Source organism: Lithobates pipiens, unplaced genomic scaffold (genome assembly GCF_037356315.1).
Source record: "Lithobates pipiens isolate NorthernLeopardFrog02 unplaced genomic scaffold, aLitPip1_a1.2 Scaffold_1, whole genome shotgun sequence".
NCBI classification, from domain to species: domain Eukaryota; kingdom Metazoa; phylum Chordata; class Amphibia; order Anura; family Ranidae; genus Lithobates; species Lithobates pipiens.
The window spans coordinates 245,950,598-245,975,605 of NW_027507685.1; the positions used below are offsets into that span (position 1 = coordinate 245,950,598).

Sequence of the window (25,008 nt, forward strand, 5' to 3'; positions counted from 1 at the left end):
CGGGGGACAGATTCAGCATAGGACCGATGCTGCATCCACCAAATAAGTAGGATTCAACATAAGAAAAAATCCCATACATCTCTTTTAATACATGACTATGCACATTCAGGAGCTGGGGGTACAGCTAGCATGATGGGTATTAGGTAGGACAACAACTGAATCTCAGGGGCCTCCCTGCTTTGATGACTAGGGCTGAGAGTCCACCAACAGTTAAATGAGGGGGCCAAGATAAACAAGTCTGCACAAATGCAACGATTTAAGGGGCAAGTGCATTCAAAAGTGATATTTAATTGTAGGTGAAGCCTGGATGGCCGAGTCACCACTGGTTTCTTATATGTCTTGGATACTCCAGCAGTGACATCTCCCCACAATATTAGCTGCCTCCGTTCTTGTGTATCTGGAAGTTTTGGGTGTTCCTGCCCACCTGTGTGTGTTCCAGCTCTTCCTCTTACACTCTGCATGATATAAAATAAAAAATATAGCAGGGAGCCTATTATAATGAATGCAGAGGGTGTACAGACATGGAAACTGAGCCTAGGGATGATGGGAACCCCTCATTATGGACACAGCAGGTGCATAAACCTGGGAACTCAGCAAAGGGATGGTGGGAAACCCTCATATTGGACCCAGCAGGTGTAGAGATTCAGGAACTCAGCACAGGGATGGTGGGAAAGCCTCATAATTGGCACAGAAGGTGTACAGACCCGGAAACTCAACACAGGGATGGTGGGGAACCCTCATAATGGGCACAGTGGGTATACAAACAGACCTGGGAACTCAGCACAGGGATGATAGGAACCCCTCATAATAGACACAGCTGGTGTACAGACCTGGGTACTCAGCATAGGGATGTGGGCAACCCTCTAATGGGCATAGAAGATGCACAGACCCAAGAACTCGGCGCAGGAATGTCAGGAGCACCTCATAATGGGCACAGCAGGTATATGGGAATCCAGTGCAGGAATGGTGGAAATCCCTCACAATGAGCACAGCAATTGTACAGATCCAGGAACTCAGCACAGGGATGGTAGAAACCACTCATAATGGACGCAGCAGGTGTATAGACCTGGGAACTCAGCACAGGGATGGTGGGGAACCCTCATAATGGGCACAGTGGGTATACAGACCTCGGAACTCAGCATAGCGATGGGGGAAACCCTATAATGGGCATAGAAGTCATACAGACACAAGAACTCAGGGCAGGAATGTCAGGAGCACCTCTTAATGGGCACAGCAGGTATATAGACATGGGAATTCAGTGCAGGGATGGTGGAAATCCCTCACAATGGGCACAGCAATTGTACAGATACAGGAACTCAGCACAGGGATGGTAGAAACCCCTCATAATGGACGCAGCAGGTGTACAGACCTGGGAACTCAGCACAGGGATGGTGGGGAACCCTCATAATGGGCACAGTGGGTATACAGACCTTGGAACTCAGCATAGCGATGGGGGAAACCCTATAATGGGCATAGAAGACATACAGACACAAGAACTCAGGGCAGGAATGTCAGGAGCACCTCTTAATGGGCACAGCAGGTATATAGACATGGGAATTCAGTGCAGGGATGGTGGAAATCCCTCACAATGGGCACAGCAATTGTGCAGATCTAGGAACTCAGCCTAGGGATGGTGGGAACCTCACATAATGAGCACAGCAGGAGTGCAGACCTGGGAACTCGGCACAGGGGTGGTGGAAACCCCTCATAATGAACACAACATGTGTACAGACCTGAGAACGTATCATAGGGATGGTGAGAACCCCTCATAATAAACACAGCTCATATACAGAACCTGAGAACTTGGCTCAGGAATTGGTGGGAGCCCCTTGAAATGGGCACCGCAGGTGTGCAGACCTTGGGTTTTCCCCTGGAGATACGTGAATTGATCAAGTGATTGAGCTCTCCAACATCTACTGATCACTGAAATATCAGCTTTGAGTGAACTGACCTTTCGAGACTTAAAATTTACATATTTGCGTGAGCCCAATCAAGACTGGTTCTTTTTAAGAAAAACATAGTCAGTGCAATGTTCTCAGAGCCCTGATTTATGATAATATCTCTATAATTATTCTTACTCAATTGATCTGGGACTGGTGATTTGTGTTTTATTTTTATTTTTTTTTTCCTTTCTTGATTACTTTGTGTTTACTTTATTCTCCTTGTTTAATTTTCTATAGAACATTCATATAAAAACCTTGGCGGACGACGTGGTAAGGGGATTTCTGACCTCTCTTGCATGCTGTGTGTCCTGGTCACTAAACCTTTTTTTTTTCCACCAATGATACTAAAGCATGTGCATGATATATAACGCTTGTTGCTTGCGACATGATTATTACATCGGGATCTCACTCTAATCATCGCTGTCCATTTGTCTTTTAACGCTTGGTGCTTTTGGGAATTTTCATCATCATTATAATTTCCTCTATGAGAGACTCTAATGCTCCTAATTTGAAATAATTGCCTTTAAGTGCATGAAATGATTTACTTGCCAAAATCGTAAAAAACAAAACAAAAAAAAACTAAATCTGATTTTGTTACCCTCATTGCTTGTTATTTTCTATATATTGTTGTTTTTTTTTTTTTATTTCTTATTTTCTTAATAATTTTTACAATTGCAGTCTATAACTTTTGATGTTTGAGTCCAAAGTTTTAGGGGAATTTAATTAATTTGGATTTATATTTATGGAGGCGCCACTGATGGAAGCCTTGCGGCAATGTACAATAATATCTATTTATAGGCTACGATATTAAGCTGTAGATGGAAATCGGTATCTGCAGATGGGACGCACTCCAGCAAAGTTTATCTGAATAAGGTTTAAAACGCTGAACCTTTTTTTTTTTTATTTGGTGGAGAGGTACTTCACTTTCTTTTCACTTTGGCCCCTTTCACACCGAGGCGGTTTTCAGGCGCTACAGCGCTAAAAATAGCGCCTGTATTGCGCCTGAAAAAAACAGCCCCTTTCACTCCGGTGTGAAAGCCGGAGGGCTTTCACACTGGAGCGGTGCGCTAGCAGGACGGTGAAAAAAAGTCCTGCTAGCCGCATCTTTGGAGCGGTGGAGGAGCGGTGTATTCACCGCTCCTACCCATTGAAATCAATGGGGCAGCGCGGCTATATAACCGGCAAAAGCTCCGCTGCAGCGGTGCTGTGCGGGCGGTTTTAACCCTTTTTCGGCTGCTAGCAAGGTTAAAACCGCCCCGGTAGCGGCCGCATACCGCCGCTAAGACGACGGTAAAGCGCCGCTAAAAATATCAGTGCTTTACCGCCGACGACCGCCCCAGTGTGAAAGGGGCCTTTCTGGGGTTGATTTACTAAAACTGGAGAGTGAAGAATTCTGGTGCAGCTGTGCAGAGAAACCAATCGGCTTCCAGTTTTTTTTTTTTTTTTTTTTTTGAGCTTAATTGAACAAGCTGAAGTTAGAAGCTGATTGGTTACCATGAATGAATCAATGAATGAAATACTTGTATAGAGCACAATGCGAACTGAATCGCCTCTAGGCACAGCTGCACCAGATTTTGCACTCTCCAGGTTTAGTAAATCAACCCCTATGTGTGGTCACTAGGTTAGGAAATAAGGGGGAAAGCTCCTTGATGGAGACTGAAGTTGGCCATACGCTTATAGAATTTTGTTTGAAACTTTTCAGCCTCAGTGACAAGAAATTCCAAAGAGGCAGGACTGAAATGTTTTTCTTGAATAAACTAAAATCTAACCATGTATGTGTTTTTTGTTTGGGGAAAGTCCTCTCAATCCAAGATCGTATGGTAAAAACCAACTAAATTTTGAAGAACTTTTGAACAACATTCAATAAGTCATTGCATAAACTGAGATTTTTGTGTGTGTATATATATATATATATATATATATATATATATATATATATATATATAAAATAAATTTTTTTTTATTTCTTTTTTTGAAATGTCATTGAATATGCTGAGAATTTTCAAATGTGCTGAGAATGTTTTACAATTTTTTGAATGTCATCAAATGTACCAAGAATTTTTATTTTTATTTTTGAATGAATTTTTGAATGTCATCGAATGAGGTGCCACCACCGACTTGTCACAAAAACACAAAAAAAGATGATCCATCGCACACGACCGTCTCCTAGCAGTAACATTAGCCACATCTCCCAAAGCTGTGATTGGCTATATAAAGGAAGGGGCAGGGATAGTTGTGACCTTGCCCAAATATTGCCACATGTCCATATTTGGGCATTGATGTAAGACATCTTTCTCTGCCCATTTACATTTACATGGCTGAGAATTCTTGGACATGCAAGTGAATGGGCTGGATACTGTCAGTGGTTAGTAAGGACGCGGTGGTTGCCAGCAGCCGCTGGCTCCTAAGCAACCATTGACAGCGCTGCCCAAGTATGGCTATGATGCCATCTTTAGACAATGATGTAACCTTGTCATGTGTAGAGGAGAGCCTCTCTTGCCTCACCTTCTTGTGAGCTCTTGAGATTGGAACAACAGCCACAGAAGCACAGTGACCCAGGAGTGCCTAGAATCAGTCCAGTATCGGTATGGCTGGATGCTCGTGGCTGGAGGTGCAGCAGGCAGACCGGTAGACCAGAACCGTGGCAGACTGGATCGCAGATGGAACAGGAACAGGTGCGATTCACAGAGCAGAGTCGCAGCAGGCCGGAGGAGTAGATGCAGAGTCAGGCAGGCCGGGTCAGTAACGTTCTGGTGGATGAGGCAGAGCAGCAGGCAGAAGAGAAGTCCAAGAAACAAGCCGGAGTCGGGGTATCGAGCAAGCCGGGTCAAGGATCAAAGGTCAGCACGGATAACAGGAGCTGCACACCAAACAGCACAGAATCTTTGGTGTATTCACTTTAAATAGCCCCTTTGGCACCAACATTGGTGACAGGCGCACGTGTGCATGCGCTGACGTGGCGTGAATGTGCGCATCTGTCGTGCAAGTCCTGCTGCACGGTCATGACTTCCCTGACAAAACCTGCTACATTCCCTGCCCATTTGCTATTGTGGTTGGGGGTTCCTGGCCAAGGAAGTGAACAGGCCAATTCACTGAGCTCTATAATAAGAAAAAAGAAAAATGTTCCATCTTGCCCCTTTAAATTTTCTCATCACTATGGTCAAAAACAATAGTCACTAACTATTAGAAAATTGAACGAATGCCCTGAAAATGAAAATTTTTGAATAAATTCTAATGGTGTGTGGCCAACTTTACTAAGTCACTGTGGTTTTCTTAACTTAATGGTGGTCAACTAGATATAAGGGGCCTCACCTGTGGCCCTCAATACACACTATAGGCAAGCACACAACATTCAGTAGATTAAGTGTTACAGAAGAGTGTTAAAAAAAATGTCTCTGCTCTTTCATATCAATATGCATGGAGGCATTGGATTTACACATCCTACGCCTTCTCTAAAGTCCCAAACGTTTCCATGGTGTCCTACTGAAGAGTGTTAGAACATACTGTTGGCAATGGCCAAAGACTGGCGTGCCATACAATCGGTACCAAAGGGCTAACAGTTGGGCCCGGGACCTTAGCTGTATAAAGAGCTGATCTTTAGCTTTTTTTTTGGGAAGATGTGGTTCCATTGGTGCTTTCTTATTGTATCTTCCATGCTGTCCCAATGATGAAAAGAGTCAACCTCTGAAAACTTGAACCGGCTGTGGTTCAGCTGAGCTTTTTTAAAAATTTACGAAGCTCCCAAAACTAGAAATTTGAAACTGAAAGTCATATTGCACTCAATGGAAATGCAAACCAGGCATCAAAGAGCGTGCACTTTTTTTTTTTTTTACAGAGCAGCAATCAATGGAAAACTGTGCAGAATGGTTTGGGAATCTCCTGATAGCTTGGCCTGACAAAATAATTAGGTTAAAAAAAAAAAACAGCCTGAGTCACTTACTGTAAAAAGTTTACCCGGGATACTAAGATCGAATGGTGGGATTTGGTGGAACTGGAATTCAATCAAATGCCGCGTACACATGATCGGAATTTCTGACAACAAATGTTGGATGGGAGCTTGTTGTCGGAAATTCCGACTGTGTGTACCCTCCATCGGACATTTGCTGTTAGAATTTCCGACAACAGATGTTTGAGAGCTGGATCTCAAATTTTCCAACAACAAAATGAGTTGTCGTAAATGCTGAGCGTCTGTAGACGATTCCGACGCACACAATATTCCACGCACGCTCGGAATCGAGCAGAAGAGCCGCTCCGGCTATTAAACTTGATTTTTCTCGGCTTGTCGTACGTGTCGTACGTCGCCTTGTTCTTGACGTTTGGAATTTCTGACAACATATGTGTGACCGTGTGTATGCAAGACAAGTTTGAGCCAACATCCGCCGGAAAAAAAAAATCCACGGTTTTTGTTGTCGGGAAATCCGATCGTCTGTACGCGCCATTAGGGGGCTCGGGCAACAGAAGAAGGTGGACACAACTTTTAGAGCAGCCTTGGGTCTTTCTTCTCCTCAAAGCCTTTTGGAAATCCAAAACCAAAAACCACTTAAATTTGGATTACGATTTGTCCACCCAAATCTGTGACATTCAATCCAAATGTATTGCCATCCGGAATGTAGGGTTGACTATAATTATCAGTAGCCACTCTCCACTTCCCATCTACTCATAGCAGAATTCATATACTCACCAGGATTCTGCTCCTTTAAAAATCATGCAGAGCAAGCAGCAGCTCCAGGGGGTATAAACATCGAAGCCAACGAAAGTCAGAGATCAAGGGCGCACTTTTCACCCCCCAACGCCATCAGCCGAGGAAGAGGCACTCTCCGATTGTTAGCTATACTCTGACACCTTAATTATCACATCATTAGCATGTCATATAGCTCTTCCATACTCTAATGAGCCTATTCTTTTCCCATTACTGATAATGGTACACTGTAGCTGTTTATAGCGCGATTCCATTTCAGAGATATTTACAACTAGCTGAACCCGGGCTACGCTGAGCAAAATTAGATGTTATTTTTCAATCCTGGCTCCATTTTCTTTTCTTTTTTTTTTTGGTCTAATTTAATATTCCACCCTTGTTACCAAGACTCCAGATTTCAAATTCTGCTCTCTGTAACTTCTGTATGGAGTTGGCCAAAGACTCAGAGTCAGATGTTTGTAAATGAGTAACGAACCTAAAATAAGTACATAGGTTTGCAGTACAGACAGCAAAATGTCTGTCTCTCTCTCTCTCTCTCTCTCTCTCTATATATATATATATATATACAGTGGTGTGAAAAAGTGTTTGCCCCCTTCCTCATTTCCTGTTCCTTTGCATGTTTGTAACACTTAAGTGTTTCGGAACATCAAACCAATTTAAACAATAGTCAAGGACAACACAAGTAAACACAAAATGCAATTTGTAAATGAAGGTGTTTATTATTAAAGGTGAAAAAAAATCCAAACCATCATGGCCCTGTGTGAAAAAGTGATTGCCCCCTAAACCTAATAACTGGTTGGGCCACCCTTAGCAGCAACAACTGCAACCAAGCGTTTGCAATAACGTGCAATGAGGCTTTTACAGCATCCTGGAGGAATTTTGGCTCACTCATCTTTGCAGAATTGTCCTAATTCAGTTACATTAGAGGGTTTTCGAGCATGAACGGCCTTTTTAAGGTCATACCACAACATCTCAATAGGATTCAGGTCAGGACTTTGGCTAGGCCACTCCAAAGTCTTCATTTTGTTTTTCTTCAGCCATTCGGTGGTGGACTTGCTGGTGTGTTTAGGATCATTGTCCTGCTGCAGAACCCAAGTTCGTTTCAGCTTGAGTACACGAACAGATGGTCGGACATTCTCCTTCAGGATCTCTTGGTAGACAGCAGAATTCATAGTTCCTTTTATCACGGCAAGTCTTCCAGGTCCTGAAGCAGCAAAACAGCCCCAGACCATCACACTACCACCACCATATTTTACTGTTGGTATAATGTTCTTTTTATGAAATGCAGTGTTCCTTCTACGCCAGATATACTTGGACACACACCTTCCAAAGAGTTCCACTTTTGTCTCATCGGTCCACAGAATGTTGTCCCAAAAGTCTTGGGGATCATCAAGATGTGTTGTGGAGAAATTGAGACGAGCTTTGATGTTCTTTTTGCTCAGCAGTGGTTTTCTCCTTGGAACTCTGCCATGCAGGCCATTTTTGCCCAGTCTTTTCCTGATGGTGGAGGCATGAACGCTGACCTTAACTGAGGCAAGTGAGGCCTGCAGTTCCTTGGACGTTGTTGTGGGGTCTTTTGTGACCTCTTGGATGAGTAGTCACTGCGCTCTTGGGGTAATTTTGGGCGGCCGGCCACTCCTGGGAAGGTTCACCACTGTTCCATGTCTTCGCCATTTGTGGATAATGGCTCTCACTGTGGTTCGCTGGATTCCCAAAGCTTTGGAAATGGCTTTATAACCCTTTCCAGACTGATAGATCTCAATTACTTTCTTTCTCAATTGTTCCTGAATTTCTTTGGGTCTCGGCATGATGTGTAGCTTTTAAGGATCTTCTGGTGGACCTTACTGTGTCAAGCAGCTCCTATTTAAGTGATGCCTTGATTGTGAACAGGTGTGGCAATAATCAGGCCTGGGTGTGGCTAGAGAAATTGAACTCAGGTGTGGACAACCACAGTTATAGTATGTTTTAACAAGGGGGGCAATCACTTTTTCACACAGGGCTATGATGGTTTGGATTTTTTTTCACATTTAATAATAAACACCTTCATTTACAAATTACATTTTGTGTTTACTTGTGTTGTCCTTGACTATTGTTTAAATTGGTTTGATGTTCCGAAACACTTAAGTGTGACAAACATGCAAAGGAACAGGAAATGAGGAAGGGGGCAAACACTTTTTCACACCACTGTATATATATATATATACACAGAGTATCTCAGAAAAGTAAGTACACCCCTCACATTTTTGTAAATATTTTCTTCTATCTTTTCATGTGACAACACTGAAGAAATGACACTTGTCTACAATGTAAAGTAGTGAGTGTACAGCTTGTATAACAGTGTAAATTTGCTGTCCCCTCAAAATAACTCAACACACAGCCATTAATGTCTAAACCGCTGGCAACAAAAGTGAGTACACCCCTAAGTGAAAATGTCCAAATTGGGCCCAAAGTGTCAATATTTTGTGTGGCCACCATTATTTTTCAGCACTGCCTTAACCCTCTTGGGCATGGAGGTCACCAGAGCTTCACAGGTCACCACTGGAGTCCTCTTGCCCTCCTCCATGATGACATCACGGAGCTGGTGGATGTTAGAGTCCTTGTGCTCCTCCACCTTCCATTTGAGGATGTCCCACAGATGCTCAATAGGGTTTAGGTCTGGAGATATGCTTGGCCAGTCCATCACCTTTACCCTCAGCTTCTTTAGCAAGGCAGTGGTCGTGTTGGAGGTGTGTTTGGAGTCGTTATGTTGGAATACTGCCCTGTGACCCAGTCTCCAAAGAGAGAGGATCATGCTCTGCTCCAGTATGTCACAAGCTGTACACTCACTACTTTACATTGTAGACAAGTGTCATCTCTTCAGTGTTGTCACATGAAAAGGTAGAAGAAAATATTTACAAAAAATGTGAGGGGTGTACTCACTTTTGTGAGATACTGTGTATGTGTATATATATATATATATATATAATAATTTTTTGTTTTATAGATTAACATATAGAAGATTAATGTGCAAAATGAGCCAGGCACAGACTTGCCACATACACTATATTACCAAAAGTTTTGGGACCTTTACACGCACATGAGCTTTGATGACATCCCAGTCTTAGTCCGTAGGGTTCAGTATTAAGATGGCCCGCCCTTTGCAGCTATAACAGCTTCAACTCTTCTGGGAAGGCCGTCCACAAGGTTTGGGAAATGTCCCGGTATCCCAGTAGGCCAGTCCGGCCCTGTTGACTGGCATGCACAGGGTCTTGACCTCAACCCAATAGAACATCTTTGGGATGAATTAGAGCAGAGACTGCGAGCCAGACCTTCTCGTCCAACATCAGTTCCTGACCTCACAAATGTGCTTCTGGAAGAATTGTCAAACATTCCCATAGACACACTCCTAAACCTTGTGGACGGCCTTCCCATAAGAAGGTGAAGCTGTTATAGCTGCAAAGGGTGGGCCAACTCAATATTGAACCCTACGGACTAAGACTGGGATGCCATTATGTCTGTGTAAAGGCAGGCGTCCTAATACTTTTGATAATATACCGTAGCAGTAATGGCATTTACAAGGGCTTTTTCATGGCTCAGTACAAAAGATACAAGGTGATTTCTATTAAAGAACAGCATCAGAATTTTTTATTTTTTTTGTTCATGTTTTGTTTTACGAAGCGTATGAATTGTCATAACTTTTGTTTAGAGATTTAACCTCACTTCCTGTACAGGGCAATGGAGAAATTCAGATGAACGCTCTCACAATAGGAACAGCAATAAAAAAAAACTTGATAGAGGTTCTAACCATCGTCATCACCGTATCTTACAAAAAAACAGACAAAAAAAAACAAACAAAAAAAAGAAAAGCTGGAGGTTAATTTTCGTGCTGATATAATAATTTTTGTAGTAGTACTAGTAGAAATATAAGTATTTAATAATGACAATAATAGTAGTATTAATAATTACACATTAACTAAAATATCAATAATAAAAATATTATTATTATTATTATTATTACTACTACAATTTTTCATAAGTACTAGTAATTTGCAATATAAGGATGTGGACGAATGGCAAACATTTATTATTTTAATGTTTACAAGTGTTTCTAAATGTTTTTATTTTTTTTTATTTTTTTTACAACACTCATATACATTTATAAACAACACTTAAATAAAGTTGCAACTGTTAATAATGTATCTTTGTTCATCACAGACATGGCTTTGTTTATCAACAGAGCCATGTGATCTCCATGTCAGTGTTGACATGCAACTTTGTTAGCAAACAAAAGGTTACTGTTAGTGTTGGGATTAAAGTAATTGTTGTGGTTAGTGTTATTGTTCGGGTTAGTGTCATAAATACATTTATTGTTAGCAATGAATTTAGAGTTACGGTTACTGTTAAAATTAGGGCTGATTTTTTTGTAAACCAAAAAAAAAAAAAAATTAGGGCTGAGTTTAGGTTTATCTTTGGAATTAGGGTTATTGTTAGCGTTGGAGCTAGGGTTAGCGTCATGCCCCATACACGCGATCAGAAGTTCAGACAGAACAAGTCCGATCGGATTATGTTGTCGAAAAATCCTATCGTGTGCAGGCTCTATCTGACTTTTTCTGTCTGAATTTCCGACGGAAAAAGTTTGAGAGCTGGATCTAAAATTTTCCGACAACAACATCCGATCTGACTTTTTCCGATCGCGTTTAGAGAATTTCCTACGCACAAAGTGCGTGCGTGCATGCGTGCTCAGAAAAAATTTGGAGACGAAAGCTATTGGCTACTGGCCTCTATGTAATTCCGTCATACGTTTTGTACGTCACCTCGTTCCCAATGATCGGATTTTCTGACAACTTTGTGCGTCCATGTGTATGCAAGACAAGTTGTGGCCAAAATCCGTCTGAAAAAAATCAGACGGATTTTGTGGTCGGAATGTTCCGACCGTGTGTATGGGGCATTAGCGTTAGGTTGGTGTTAGGTTTATTGTTAGGGGTAGGTGATAGCATTGGATTTAGTTGTTTTTTTAGAGTTATTAGTGGAAATGTAATGGAAGGTTGTTTGTTTGCATCAGAGTTAGGGTTATTATTAGGGTTAGCTTTGGAGTTAAGGGTTGATGTCAGGGTTAACATAGACTTAGGGTTTATGTTGGTGTTGGAGTTAGGGTTATTGTTAGGGTTAATGTTGGAGCTGGGGTTATTGTTGGGTTTAGTGTTGGAGTTAGGGTTATTGTTCACATTGGAGTAAAGGTTATTGTTAGGGTTAGTTTTGGAGTTAGGGTTATTCTTAGGGCTAGCGTCTTAGGGGTAAGACTGCTGTTAGCCATGGAGTTAGGGTTATTCTTAGGGTTAGAGTTAGTTAGGGCCATTGGCATTGGCTTTAGGTTTTTGTTAGGCCTATTAGTGGAAATAGGTTGTTAGTGTTCGCATCAGAGTTAGAGTTATTGTCATACCGCGTACACGCGACCGGACTTTCCGGCAGACTAGGTCCGACGGTCTTCCCGACGGACTTTCGGCGGATTTCCGACGGACCTTCCAAACGAACGGACTTGCCTACACACAAACAGACTAACTCCCTTCGAAAGTCCTTTGTTTTGAACGTGATGATGTAAGACGGGACTAAAAAAGGAAGTTCAATAGCCAGTAGCCAATAGCTTCCCTTGCGTCGCATTTGGTCTGTCAGACCAGCATACAGACAAACGATTTTCCCGATAGCAATGAGTCCGTCGGACAGATTTGAAACACGTTCTATTTCTAGGTCCGTCTGATTTTTTTAATGAAAAATTATCAGATTAGCACACGCATGATTGAATTGTCCAATGGACTGATTCAGTCGGACCTAGTCTGCCGGAAAGTCCAGGCGTGTGTATGCGGCATTAGGATTATCTTTGGAGTGAGGGTTGATGTCAGGGTTAGCATAGAGTTAGGGTTATTGTTGGTGTTGGAGTTAGGGTTATTGTTAGGAGTTAATGTTGGAGCTGGGGTTATTGTTGGGGTTGTGGGTTATTGTTAGGGTTATTGTTAGCATTGGAGTTAGGGTCATTATTAGCATTGGAGTTAGGGTTGTTATTTGTGTTGAAGTTAGGGTTATTGTTAAAGTTAGCATTAGAGTTGCTAGCATTGGGGTTATTGCTAGGTTTAGCTTCGGAGTTGTGGGTATTGTTAGTGTTGGAGTTAGGTTTATTGCTAGCATTGGAGTTAGGGTTATTATTAGTGTTGGAGTTTGGGTTATTGTTAGCCTTGAAGTTAGGGTTTTTGTTAAAATTTAACATTAGAGTTGCTAGCATTGGGGTTATTGCTAGGGTTAACATTGGAGTTGGGAGTATTGTTAGTGTTGGAGTTGGTTATTGTTAGGGTTAGCGTCTTAGGGGTAGGACCGTTGTTAGCCATGGAGTTAGGGTTATTCTTAGGGTAAGTGTTACAGTTAGGGCTGTTGGCATTGGATTTAGGTTTTTTGTTGGGGGCTATTAGTGGAAATAGGTTGTTGTTAGTGCTCGCATCAGAGTTAGGGTTATTGTTAGGGTTAGCTTTGGAGTGAAGGGTTGATGTTAGGGTTAGCATAGATTTAGGGTTATTGTTGGCGTTGGAGTTAGGGTTATTATTCGTGTTGAAGTTAGGGTTATTATTAACGTTGGAGTTAGGGTTGTTATTTGTGTTGAAGTTAGGGTGGTTATTAGCATTGGAGTTAGGGTTATTGTTCACCTTGGAGTTACGGTTATTGTTAAAGTTAGCATTAGAGTTGCTAGCATTGGGGTTATTGCTAGGTTTAGCTTCGGAGTTGTGGGTATTGTTAGTGTTGGAGTTAGGTTTATTGCTAGCATTGGAGTTAGGGTTATTATTAGTGTTGGAGTTTAGGTTATTGTTAGCCTTGAAGTTAGGGTTATTGTTAAAATTAGCATTAGGCCGCGTACACACGCGCGGACTGTTTGCCCAACCTTGTTCGTCAAACAGTTTCGGCAAACAGTCCGCTCAAAATTTGCATGAGCGGACTTGCCCACACACGAGCGGACTGTTTGACGAACAAGGTTGGGCAAACAGTTCGCTCAACTTTTGAAATGAACGGACTCGCCCACGTAAGGAGGAGGCAAATCCGCCCATTTCGAGCGCGTGTACAGGTAGGCGGGGCCCGCGAAGGAGACGTCGCGGGCTCCGCCGCCTGGAATGGGCTTAAAGGGGAACCCCAACGCCGAAAAAAATCGGCGTGGGGGTTCCCCCAAAGTCCACACCAGACCCTTGTCCGAGCACGCTACCCGGCCGGCCAGGAACATGTGACATATACCATGTGACACCGCCCCATTGTCACTATATAAGTGACCGCACAGCGCGGCTCTGGCATTCCGGCCGGAGAGCTCGTCGAGTCAACATCTCCAGGAGAAGAAGAAGAAGAACAAGAAGAAGAACAAGAACGGAAGGCGGCGGCGGCGGCGACGACAGCGGCGACAGAAGACCGGGCCACCGCCTGTAAAAGAGCTACAAGAAGGCGCGGTGGCCCGGCAGAAGAACCGAAGGCGGCGACAGAAGAACGGAAGGCAGCGGCGACAGAAGACCGGGCCACCGCCTGTAAAAGAGCTATAAGAAGGCGCGGTGGCCCGGCAGAAGAACCGAAGAGGGGGACAAGACCCCCGAAGTTGGGAGAAGAGGCCGGCGGCGGGGAGGAAGAAAGCCGGACTCCTCCGCTAGTAAAAGAGCTACACACAGATAGCGGAGGAGTCCGGCGAGAAGACCCCCGAAGACGGAAGACCCCCGGAGCTGTGCAATAAAATATTTTTTCCCTGTGTTGTGTTTTTTTTTGTACTTTATTTCACAGGTGAATGGGTAGGGGTACATTGTACCCCATACTCATTCACATAGGGTGGGGGGCCGGTATCCGGGGGCCCCCTTCTTAAAGGGGGCTCCCGGATTCCGATAAGCCCCCCGCCCGCAGACCCCGACAACCAACGGCCAGGGTTGTCGGGAAGAGGCCCTTGTCCTCATCAACATGGGGACAAGGTGCTTTGGGGTGGGGGGGGGGCCGCGCGGCCCCCCCTTCCCCAAGGCACCCCCCATGTTGAGGGCACGCGGCCTGGTACGGCTCAGGAGGGGGGGCGCGCTCGCTCGCCCCCCTTTCCTGGCCGGCCGGGTAGCGTGCTCGGACAAGGGTCTGGTGTGGACTTTGGGGGAACCCCCACGCCGATTTTTTTCGGCGTTGGGGTTCCCCTTTAAGCCCATTCCAGGCGGCGGAGCCCGCGACGTCTCCTTCACGGGCCCCGCCTACCTGTACACGCGCTCGAAATGGGCGGACTTTCCGAGCGGGAACAGTCCGCTCATTTCGAAAGTACAGCGGACAGGCCCACACACGGGCGGACTGTTCGCTCAAACACAGTTTCAGCGGACAGTTTTTCGGAATTTCCGAAAGACTTTGTCCGTCCAACTGTCCGCTGAAACTGTCCGCTGAAAGCCCACACACGAGCGGACTGTCCGCCCAAACACTGTTCAGCGGACAAGGTTGGGCGAACAGTCCGCCCGTGTGTACGCGGCCTTAGAGTTGCTAGCATTGGGGTTATTGCTAGGGTTAACATTGGAGTTGGGAGTATTGTTAGTGTTGGAGTTGGTTATTGTTAGGGTTAGCGTCTTAGGGGTAGGACCGTTGTTAGCCATGGAGTTAGGGTTATTCTTAGGGTAAGTGTTACAGTTAGGGCTGTTGGCATTGGATTTAGGTTTTTTGTTGGGGGCTATTAGTGGAAATAGGTTGTTGTTAGTGCTCGCATCAGAGTTAGGGTTATTGTTAGGGTTAGCTTTGGAGTGAAGGGTTGATGTTAGGGTTAGCATAGATTTAGGGTTATTGTTGGCGTTGGAGTTAGGGTTATTGTTAGGAGTTAATGTTGGAGTTGGGGTTATTATTAGCATTGGAGTTAGGGTTATTATTCGTGTTGAAGTTAGGGTTATTATTAACGTTGGAGTTAGGGTTATTGTTAAAGTTAGCATTAAAGTTGCTAGCATTGGGGTTATTGCTAGAGTTGGCTTCAGAGTTGTGGGTATTGTTTGTGTTGGAGTTAGGATTATTATTCATGTTGAAGTTAGGGTTATTGTTAGCCTTGGAGTTAGGGTTATTGTTAAAGTTAGCATTAGAGTTGCTAGCATTGGGGTTACTGCTAGGGTAAACAGTGGATTTGGGGGTATTGCTAGTGTTGGAGTTATAGTTATTGTTGGCGCTTTAGGGTTAGGCGTGGACTGTTGTTAGCATTGGATTTAGGTTTTTGTTATTAGGGCTATTAGTGGAGTTATGTTATTGTTAGGTTTAGCATTAGATGTTATTAGCCATGGTTAATGTTTGAGTTGGGGTTATTGTTAGGGTTAGCGTCTTAGGGCTAGGACTGTTGTTAGCCATGGAGTTAGGGTTATTGTTAGGGTTAACTTTACAGTTAGGGCTGTTGTTAGCATTGTCATTAGTTAGGGCTGTTGTTGGCTTTGGATTTAGGTTTTTATTAGGGCTATTAGTGGAATTAGGTTGTTAGGGTTAACGTTGATGTTAGGGTAGTGTGGAGTTATGGTTATTATTAGCCTTGAAATTAGGGTTATTGTTTAAGTGAACATTAGAGTTGCTAGCATTGAGGTTATTGCTAGGGTTAGCATTGGGGTTGGGGGGTATTGCTGGTGTTGAAGTTACGGTTATTGTTAGGGTTGGTGTCTGAGTTAAGCTGGCCATACATTATACAATTCTCTTATTCAATTTCCTTTAGATTTACCTTCAACTATGAAGTGCACGAGCCTGCCTAATTGCATACAAATCAAAGATGTTTAGGTTTGACCTTGTATTATTCGGTTTTGGTAAGTCTAAAAGAAAACTGTGCAAGAAAATTGAATAATGTATGGCCAGACTTAGGTTTACACCATCTTGCAAAAAAGTGAGAGTTAGTTGAGTACGATTGGTGTCCAGTCTCTCAAGGTTGAAGAGCGATAACATTGTGCGTTCCACAGCTGGAAGGCTGGGTGGTGTTGGTTTAATCCAATGGGACATGATCATCCTACCAGCAACTAGGAGAGTTAGACGAGTCCATTGTGTAGGGATGAGAGAGCCTACTGATGATGTTGTGGAAGTTGGTGTTTCACATCCAAATATACACAATAACGGATTGTTGGGTAGCTGGATCTTATTGATTTTGAAAATGTATGCTAGCACCGAGTTCCAATATCTAGCAATGGTTGGGCATTCCCAGAGGCGGTGGAGTAAATTAGGATGTGGTAGTGAACACCAGGGAAATTGTGCTTTAGTAGCGTCTACCATATTGGTGTGGAACGGGTAATATTCCCTGTGGACCATTTTAAACTGAGTTTCACGCCACGTCTCCAAGATCGTGCCTTTGTGGATGTATCGGTATTGGCACAGTTTGGTTTTTATCTACAGACGCCCCTTATCTGCCTAGGCAGTTTTGTGGTAAAGGTGAACTATACTTTTAAAGAAATAAGCGTCAGAGTTAAGGATATTCTTAGTCCGCATTAGTGTTAGGGCTAATGTTGGCGTTGGAAGTAGGATTTTGGTATTAAAATATACTTGACATATTATTATTTTTTTTGATGATTCATTTATTTTTATTTTTTTACTCCGTAGAGAGACAGGTTAACCAGTTTCAGAAAATCTGGCGTGAAAAAGGAGAAACCGCTTATCCAGCACCCCACGGAATCGCTGTCGGCAGTAACGGAGTTCCCGATCCCGGAGGAAAGCAAGATGAATCTCTCCGAGAAGGAAATCATGGATCTCTTTGAGAAAATGATGGTGAGTGACTTCTCGTTCATTACAATGGCTTCAACGACGAAGACTCATGAGGAGATGAGGTTGGGAAAAAAATGGAAAGGCCAAACAAAGGTTTTTAGTTGGTTTTTAGTTGTATAATGGGGTTTAAATGAATCTTGGGGGCTCTAGAAGAGCCATTCTCAACCAGGGTTCCGTGGAACCCTGGGGTTCCTCCAGAGGTTTCTAGAAGTTCCTTGAGATGTGGCTGATGATGGACCACCTTTTTGATGGTGCCTACAGAGTTCAAGGTTCCACATCACTTAGCAAAGCCAGGAGGAACGATAAACACAAAATATCTTTTTAGCTGTCTTTAAGGGTGGCATCCTGAGCACCACTTTAAGGGGAACATTCTTCCTATGGACCACCAGTATAAGGAGCATTGCTCCTATTGACCCCTAATGAATTGTTTTATTAGTAAGGGTTCCTCGAGACCTGAAAACTATTTCTGGGGTTCCTCTAGGGCAGTGATGGCAAACCTTGGCACCCCAGATGCTCTGGTACTGGAGCCCCATGGGAAATGTAGTTCCAAAACATCTGGGGTGCCAAGGTTCACCATCACTGCTCTAGGGTTAAAAGGTTGAGAAAGCCTGCTCTAGAAGTTCAATTAAAATCCGTATTAAACCGAAAAAAGAAAATGGAATATATTGCAACTTACCAATCACTCGATTTGGTGGCTGCATTACTTTTCTGTTTTTTTTTTAGGCTTTTTCCCCTCTGGTGATATTGGCAGTAACACTAATCTCCTATATTAGAGTGACCCCCTCTACTCTGGATGAGGGAGCACCGGGGGCAATTTTGGACAGCAGCATCGTCAGCCTGGAGGGGACTGTTATGCCGCGTACACACGACTGGACTTTTCGATGGACTAGGTCCGACGGAGTTCCCGACGGACTCTCTGCGGAGCTCCGACGGACTTTGCGAACGAATGGACTTGGCCACACTCAAGCACATCAAAGTCCTACGGATTTGATGACGGTCTAGAACAAGGAAGTTCATAGCCAGTAGCCAATAGCTGCCCTAGCGTCGGTTTTCATCTGTCGGACTTGCATACAAACGAACAGATTTTTTGACCGGACTCGAGCCCGTAGGAAAGATTTGAAACATGTTTTATTTCTAGGTCCGTCAGACTTTTAGGAAAAAAAAAGTCAGCTGGAGCCCACACACGATCGTAACATCCAGCGGATTCATTCCGTCGGACCTAGTCCGTCGAAAAGCCCGGTCGTGTGTACGCACCATTAGATGCACTAGCAGATTTAGATATTGAAGCGGAACTCCAGCTCACACTTTATAATCAGTTACAGCAAACAGATTTTTTTTTTTTCCTTTTTGGGATGAAGATTTTACATAAATGGGGAGAAAAAAAGATCATTGTAAGCACCCCTGTCAGTGTTAACAGCTTCAGCCCTGGAAGATTTGGCTGCTGAATGACCGGGGAATTTTGGGGCGATTCGGCACTGCGTCAGTTTACCTGACAATTGTGCAGTTGTGCGACGCTGCACCCAAACAAAATTTACGTCCTTTTTTTCCCCACAAATAGAGCTTTCGTTTGGTGGTATTTGATCACCTCTGCGGTTTTTATTTTTTGCGCTATAAACAAGAAATTTTGAGCCGACAATTTTGAAAAAAAACCCACAATATTTTGTACTTTTTGCTATAATAAATATCCCACATTTTTAAAGAAAAAGCTATTTTTTTCCTCAGTTTAGGCCGATATGTATTCTTCTACATATTTTTGGTAATAAAAATCACAATAAGCGATTATTGATTGGTTTGCGTAAAAGTTATAGCGTCTACAAAATAGGGGATAGAGTTATGGCATTTTTATGATTATTTTTTTTTTTTTTTACTAGTAATGGCGGCGATCTGTGATTTTTAGTGGGACTGCAACATTGTGGCAGACACATTGGACACTTTTGATACATTTTTTGAGACCATTGTGATTTATACAGAGATCAGCGCTATAAAAATGCACTGATTACTGTAAACATTTCACTGGCAGGGAAGGGGTTAAAACTAGGGGTCGATCAAGGGGTTAACTGTGTTCTCTAGTGTGTGTTCTAACTGAAGGGGGGAGGGGACTGTCTAGGGGAGATGACAGATTGCTGTTCATACTTTGTATGTGTATATCGTGTGTTCATACAAAGTACTTTGTATGAACATACGATCAGTCTTTTCTCCCCTCAGAGAACTGGGATCTGTGTGTTTACGAGCGATCACGGGAGACCGGTGGTCATCGCACCCGCCCAGCAGTCATGGTGCACGCCGGGCACTCGCATCAGCTCCGGGGATATGCAGCGGGCATGCGTGTGCCCCTAGTGGCCACAGGGCAAAGCGACGTTACATAACATCGTTTCACCCGTGCCACTTTGCCGCAGTAAAACTGCGACGGCTGGTCAGCAAGTTGGTTAAATGGTTTGTCTCAACCCTCTAACAGTGACATCTGCGGGGGAACTTGCTCTTTTGGAAAACAACAGACTTACTGGCCGGATCACCAAATGAAAATAAGGGAAAGAAAGCATAAAAAAAAGAAAATTAATGCAGCCATCACATCTAAGAATTGGTGAGCTGCAATATAATATATGTTTGCTTTTTGGTTTAACCACTTAATGACCAGTTTGTCGCAGTTGGGTCGGGTGCGTACACTGCGATCTGTGGGTGCATGCCCGCCCATCCGCGGGTGGCTAGTGGACATTGCGTCCGCCGGGAGCCAATCAGCGGGTCCGGCGTACTCGATGTCCGTCGGCCACCTGCGATCGTTCCACACAGAGACAGAATGGGTATCTGTCTGTGTAAACAAAGCAGATCCCCGTTCTGTCAGGGGAGTAGAGTGAGATTGTTTGTTCCTGGTGATCAGGAACAGTGATCTCTCTCCTCCTCCAGTCAGTCCCCTCCCCCCCACAGTTAGCCCCTCCCTAGGGAACACATTTAACCCCTTGATCACCCCCCCTAGTGTTAACCCCTTCCCTGCCAGTGACATTTATACAGTAATCAGTGGCTATTTTTAGCTCTGATCGCTGTATAAATGTCAGTGGTTCCCAAAAAAGTGTCAAAGGTGTCCGATCTGTCCCCTGCAATTCTGCAGTCCTGCTAAAAATCGCTGATCACCGCCATTACTAGTAAAAAAAAAAAAAAAAAAAACATGCCATTAATATATCCCCTATTTTGTGGACGCGATAACATTTGCGCAAACCAATCAATTAACGCTAATTGTGATTTTTTTATTTATTTTTTTACCAAAAATATGTCGGAGAATACATATTGGGTTAAACTGAAAATGCAATAACTTTTTGCGCAAACCAATCAATTAACGCTAATTGGGATTTTTTTTTTTTTTTTACTAAAAATGTCGAAGAATACATATTGGGCTAAACTGAGGAAGACATTTTTTTTTTTTTTAGGGATATTTATTTTTGCAAAAAAGTTACAAATACTGGTTCTATTTCCAAAATTGTCGCTCTTTTTTTGCTTATAGCGCAAAAAATAAAAAACACAGAGGTGATCAAATACCACCAAAAGAAAACTCAATTTGTGGGGAAAAAAAAAAAAAGACGTCAATTTTGTTTGGGAGCCACGTCGCACGACCGCGCAATTGTCAGTTAAAGCGACGCAGGGCCGAATCGCAAAAAATTCCAGGGGTATTTCGGGGGGGGGGGGGGGGGGGGTAAATCCTTCTGGGGCTGAAGTGGTTAAGATCATCAGTCTCCCACCAACGACCTTAACGTTTTTGCCATAGTCGGAAAGGTAGCGTTCCCCTCGCAGTCAGGCCGCCGCCGCGTGCCTCTGTCAGCGATAAGACCGCCGCATGTGGATCTGTTTTTAATCATTTCTGCATTAAAAGGGGCCATTAGGTGATTAGGTTGGGGCTATAATTTGCAAAGCGTTTATGATCCTAAATGCAGGATCTTTGTTTTAACGGCCGTATACTTACGCCTGTGGAATGGGTTGAGTCATTCCCTATTAACAGGGAAAACAAAAGCTAAATATATCCGCAGTGTTACTAACGCCAGCCGCCCAGTGTAAATGGATTGAAAATATTAGATGAAATTAAAACAAATTACTAAACATTATCCTCTCTTTTAAACAGATTCATTTGCTTTTTTTTTTTTTTTTCACACTGTGAATTTTTGACGCATTTATTATTCATTAAAAAATAAAACAATAGAAAAAAAAAACAAAAAAAAAAGGAAATGAACAAAAGTTCTCGGCCTGAAGGGAGAACTCAAGGATTCCAAATGTTGGAAAGCTCTGCTAATTGGAATCTCACAATTTATCAAAGAGGAGCTCCACTTTTGTTGAGAAAGATACAATCCCCTCTGGGTGATCCATGTTACATTGCAGGGATTATAACAAACTTTGCTGCAGCAGATTCCTAACTTTTTTTGAAGAAATGTCCTTTTGTAGACTGATACTGAATGGGAGGGTCTGGTTCGTTCGTAATCACCTGGTACACTCTCAGTATTCTAATGAGGAAAGTTGCAGAATCTGTATCGCCTCATACAGTAATCAGTAATCGGTGCAACTTCCCTCATTTAACCCTAGGAAGGTTGTATCTCACCAAAAACTGAAATTCCTATTGCAGAGGATGCCTAAAATCTGACTTGTATCTTAAAGCAGACTTCCAGGAAAAATCAGTGAGCCAATCACATAGCAGGAAATTACATTTCTCTGGCATTAGTGTCAGAGAAACCTGCCAGAGGAAGGGGGTAGCAGACAGAAATTACACTTAGTCCTCTGGATTGAGACAAGTACACCAGTGACAGCCGGTTGAAAAAAAAATTTGGGGCGGGGGCAGCAAACAATATGCCAACCCATACCCTCAGTCGGTCATAAGCACTATCACCGGCGGCTTCCCCTTCTCCTGCTCTCCACAGATCTTCATGGCAGCGGCGGCGGCTCCCGTTTCCTCCCTCCTCGGGGACCAATCGGGAGTCTTCTCTTTTCATCCTATCGGAAAACGTGTCTCACACCTGCTTCTGATTGGCCGCATTGGGGATCGGTGTTCCAACAGCGAATGAACACACCTGGGTGGGAGCAGAGTTTCATTCTCTGAGCCCACCCCATTATGAAGCCTATTAGAGCCTCTGGTTCTAATAAAGTGCTTAAAAAAAAATCCTGGCTGCTGTAATTCATGTGCCCGGGGCCTTGAAAGGGGGCCGGACGCATTAATAGGGGGTGGCCGTGGATAGGTTCCAGCTATGCATGAACCTATCCATTGCATATAGGGGGGTGGCGTGTAGTGAGGGGTCGGAGCCAGTGCGCCCCTAATGGACAGGCCACCACTGAAGCACACACTATAGAGCAGGGATCCTCAAACTACGGCTCTCCAGCTGCTGCGAAACCACACATCCCATGAGGCGTGGTAAAACTCCGACATTCACAGACATGACTAGGCATGATGGGAATTGTAGTTCCTGAACAACTGGAGGGCCATAGTTTGAAGAACCATGCTATAGAGGGATATGCTTTGTTCATGTTTCATGTTGGAGGTTGGTGCGCCCGCTGGGTGTGCTGTATAAACTGTATGAAGTCTTAGCTACTTGTTCAACTCCAGAAAGAAAATACCATTCATAGGCAGCTTTGTATTTTCTGAATGAACGTAAAGCATGCTCTGATTGGCTATGGTGGAGAGGTAGGAAAATGACATTACACACTTTGCCTTAGCCAACCAAAAGAAGTCTTGTATTCATTCACAGAATACAAAGCTGCCTATGAATGACTGAGCAGCATGGTCATTAGGAGAGGTCAGCAATGGTCACCTACATAGTGTCATCAGTACAATGTTGCTTAGTATATTGATATATAGTACATAAGAGGTTTCTTCAGTCCTTTTTATCCATTCGGTATCCTTGCTCTTCTCACAGCAGCAGCGGGTGGAAGTGGCAGTGTAAGTGTGATATAACCAAAGACCCCGCTGGCACACCTTGCCGTGTCCCTCTGAGCGTTGGCTCACTCTGAAGAGCTCCATTGAAGTTTCAGAAAGCAGGCGTCATCCGTGGCAGATTGTTGCTCACTTCGGCCCCGCGCGCTCGCAGCTGAGACGTGTTCTCAGGAACAGATGTGACAAGAAGCTCCTAAGGAACAGGCGAGATAATGAATTCATCTTCCACAGATTAGCATAATTTCACTTTGCGTGACAAAATTAGCTTTAAAGGGCCTCTCCAACCAAACCACAAAACACACAGCCAAGAAGCCAATGTCAAGTTTGATACGTCTGCCACGTGACTTGGAAAGTAATCTGCACTCCCTGGAGGGGTGGCGAGGCTTTTGGGTTATGTTCATACCTTGGTATAGCTCCCAACTGTCCCTGATTTGAAGGATCTGTCCCGGATTTTGAGGGGCTGTCCCTGATTTGGAACAAAGTCCATCTGTCCCTCCTGTCTTTCCTCCTCATTTGTCCCTCATTTTGGTCTGATCTATATAGTTGTATATAAAATGCACTATTTATCTCTCAAAAAGTGTTTCCCATAGCTAAACCTTTCATCCAATACAGTGCAGGGTGGTCAGTTGGCAACATGTAGTGTCAGGGAGGTCAGTGAACAGTATGTAGTAGTAGGGCGGCCATGGAGGAGTATGTAGGGATAGGGCGGTCAGTGAGGCGTATGTAGTAGTAGGGTGGTCAGTGAGGTGTATGTAATAGTAGGGCGGTCAGTAAGGAGTATGTAGTAGTAAGGCGGTCAATAAAGAGTATGTAGTAGTAGGGTGGCCAGTGAGCAGTAAGTAGTAGTAGGGCGGTCAGTGAGGCGTATGTAATAGTACGACGGTCAGTGAGCAGTATGCAGTAGTAGGGCGGTCAGTGAGGAGTATGTAGTAGTAGTAGGGCAGTCAGTGAGCAGTATGTAGGTCAGTAAGGAGTATGTAGTAGTAGAGGGGCGGTCAGGAAGGAGTATGTAGTAGTAGGGCGGTTAGTGAGGAGTGTGTAGTAGTAGGGAAGTCAGTGACGCATATGTAATAGTATGGCAGTCAGTGAGGAGCATGTAGTAGTAGGGCGGTTAGTTAGGCGTATGTAATAGTAGGGCGGTCAGTAAGGAGTATGTAGTAGTAGGGAGGTCAGTGAGGAGTATGTAGTAGTAAGGCGGTCAATGAGGAGTATGTAGTAGAAGGGTGGCCAGTGAGCAGTAAGTAGTAGTAGGGCGGTCAGTGAGGCGTATGTAATAGTACGACGGTCAGTGAGCAGTATGCAGTAGTAGGGCGGTCAGTGAGGAGTATGTAGTAGTAGTAGGGCAGTCAGTGAGCAGTATGTAGTAGTAGGGCAGACAGTGAGCAGTATGTAATAGGGCGGTCAGTGAGGAGTATGTAATAGTAGGGTGGTCAGTAAGGAGTATGTAGTAGTAGGGCAGTCAGTGAGCAGTATGTAGTAGTAGGGCAGTCAATGAGCAGTATGTAGTAGTAGGGCAGTCAATGAGCAGTATGTAGTAGTAGGGCAGACAGTGAGCAGTATGTAGTAGTAGGGCAGTCAGTGAGGCATATGTAATAGTAGGGTGGTCAGTGAGCAGTATGTAGTAGTAGGGCGGTCAGTGTAGGACCACCTCATCTGGTGTGTATTGTCAAGGAGCATTGGCGTAGTAAAAAATAATCAGTGGCACCACAGCACGCAATATGCACCTGTTCCGCAGCACACAGGTGTAAACCCAA

At 43.8% G+C, this 25,008-nt stretch overlaps 1 protein-coding gene across 3 annotated transcripts in view; it reads left to right on the plus strand.

The window, feature by feature from the left end:
- The window catches only part of DIAPH2 (diaphanous related formin 2), a 1,637,420-nt gene that overhangs the window by 125,597 nt on the left and 1,486,815 nt on the right, over positions 1-25,008 (plus strand). For 2 of the 3 annotated variants that reach the window (XM_077484914.1, XM_077484903.1), the window contains exons 2-3: positions 2,181-2,213; positions 17,194-17,358. In XM_077484914.1, coding sequence (XP_077341040.1) covers positions 2,181-2,213; positions 17,194-17,358 — 198 coding nt within the window. The remainder of the gene's footprint in view (positions 1-2,180; positions 2,214-17,193; positions 17,359-25,008) is intronic. The other variant, XM_077484922.1, reaches the window with a different exon arrangement.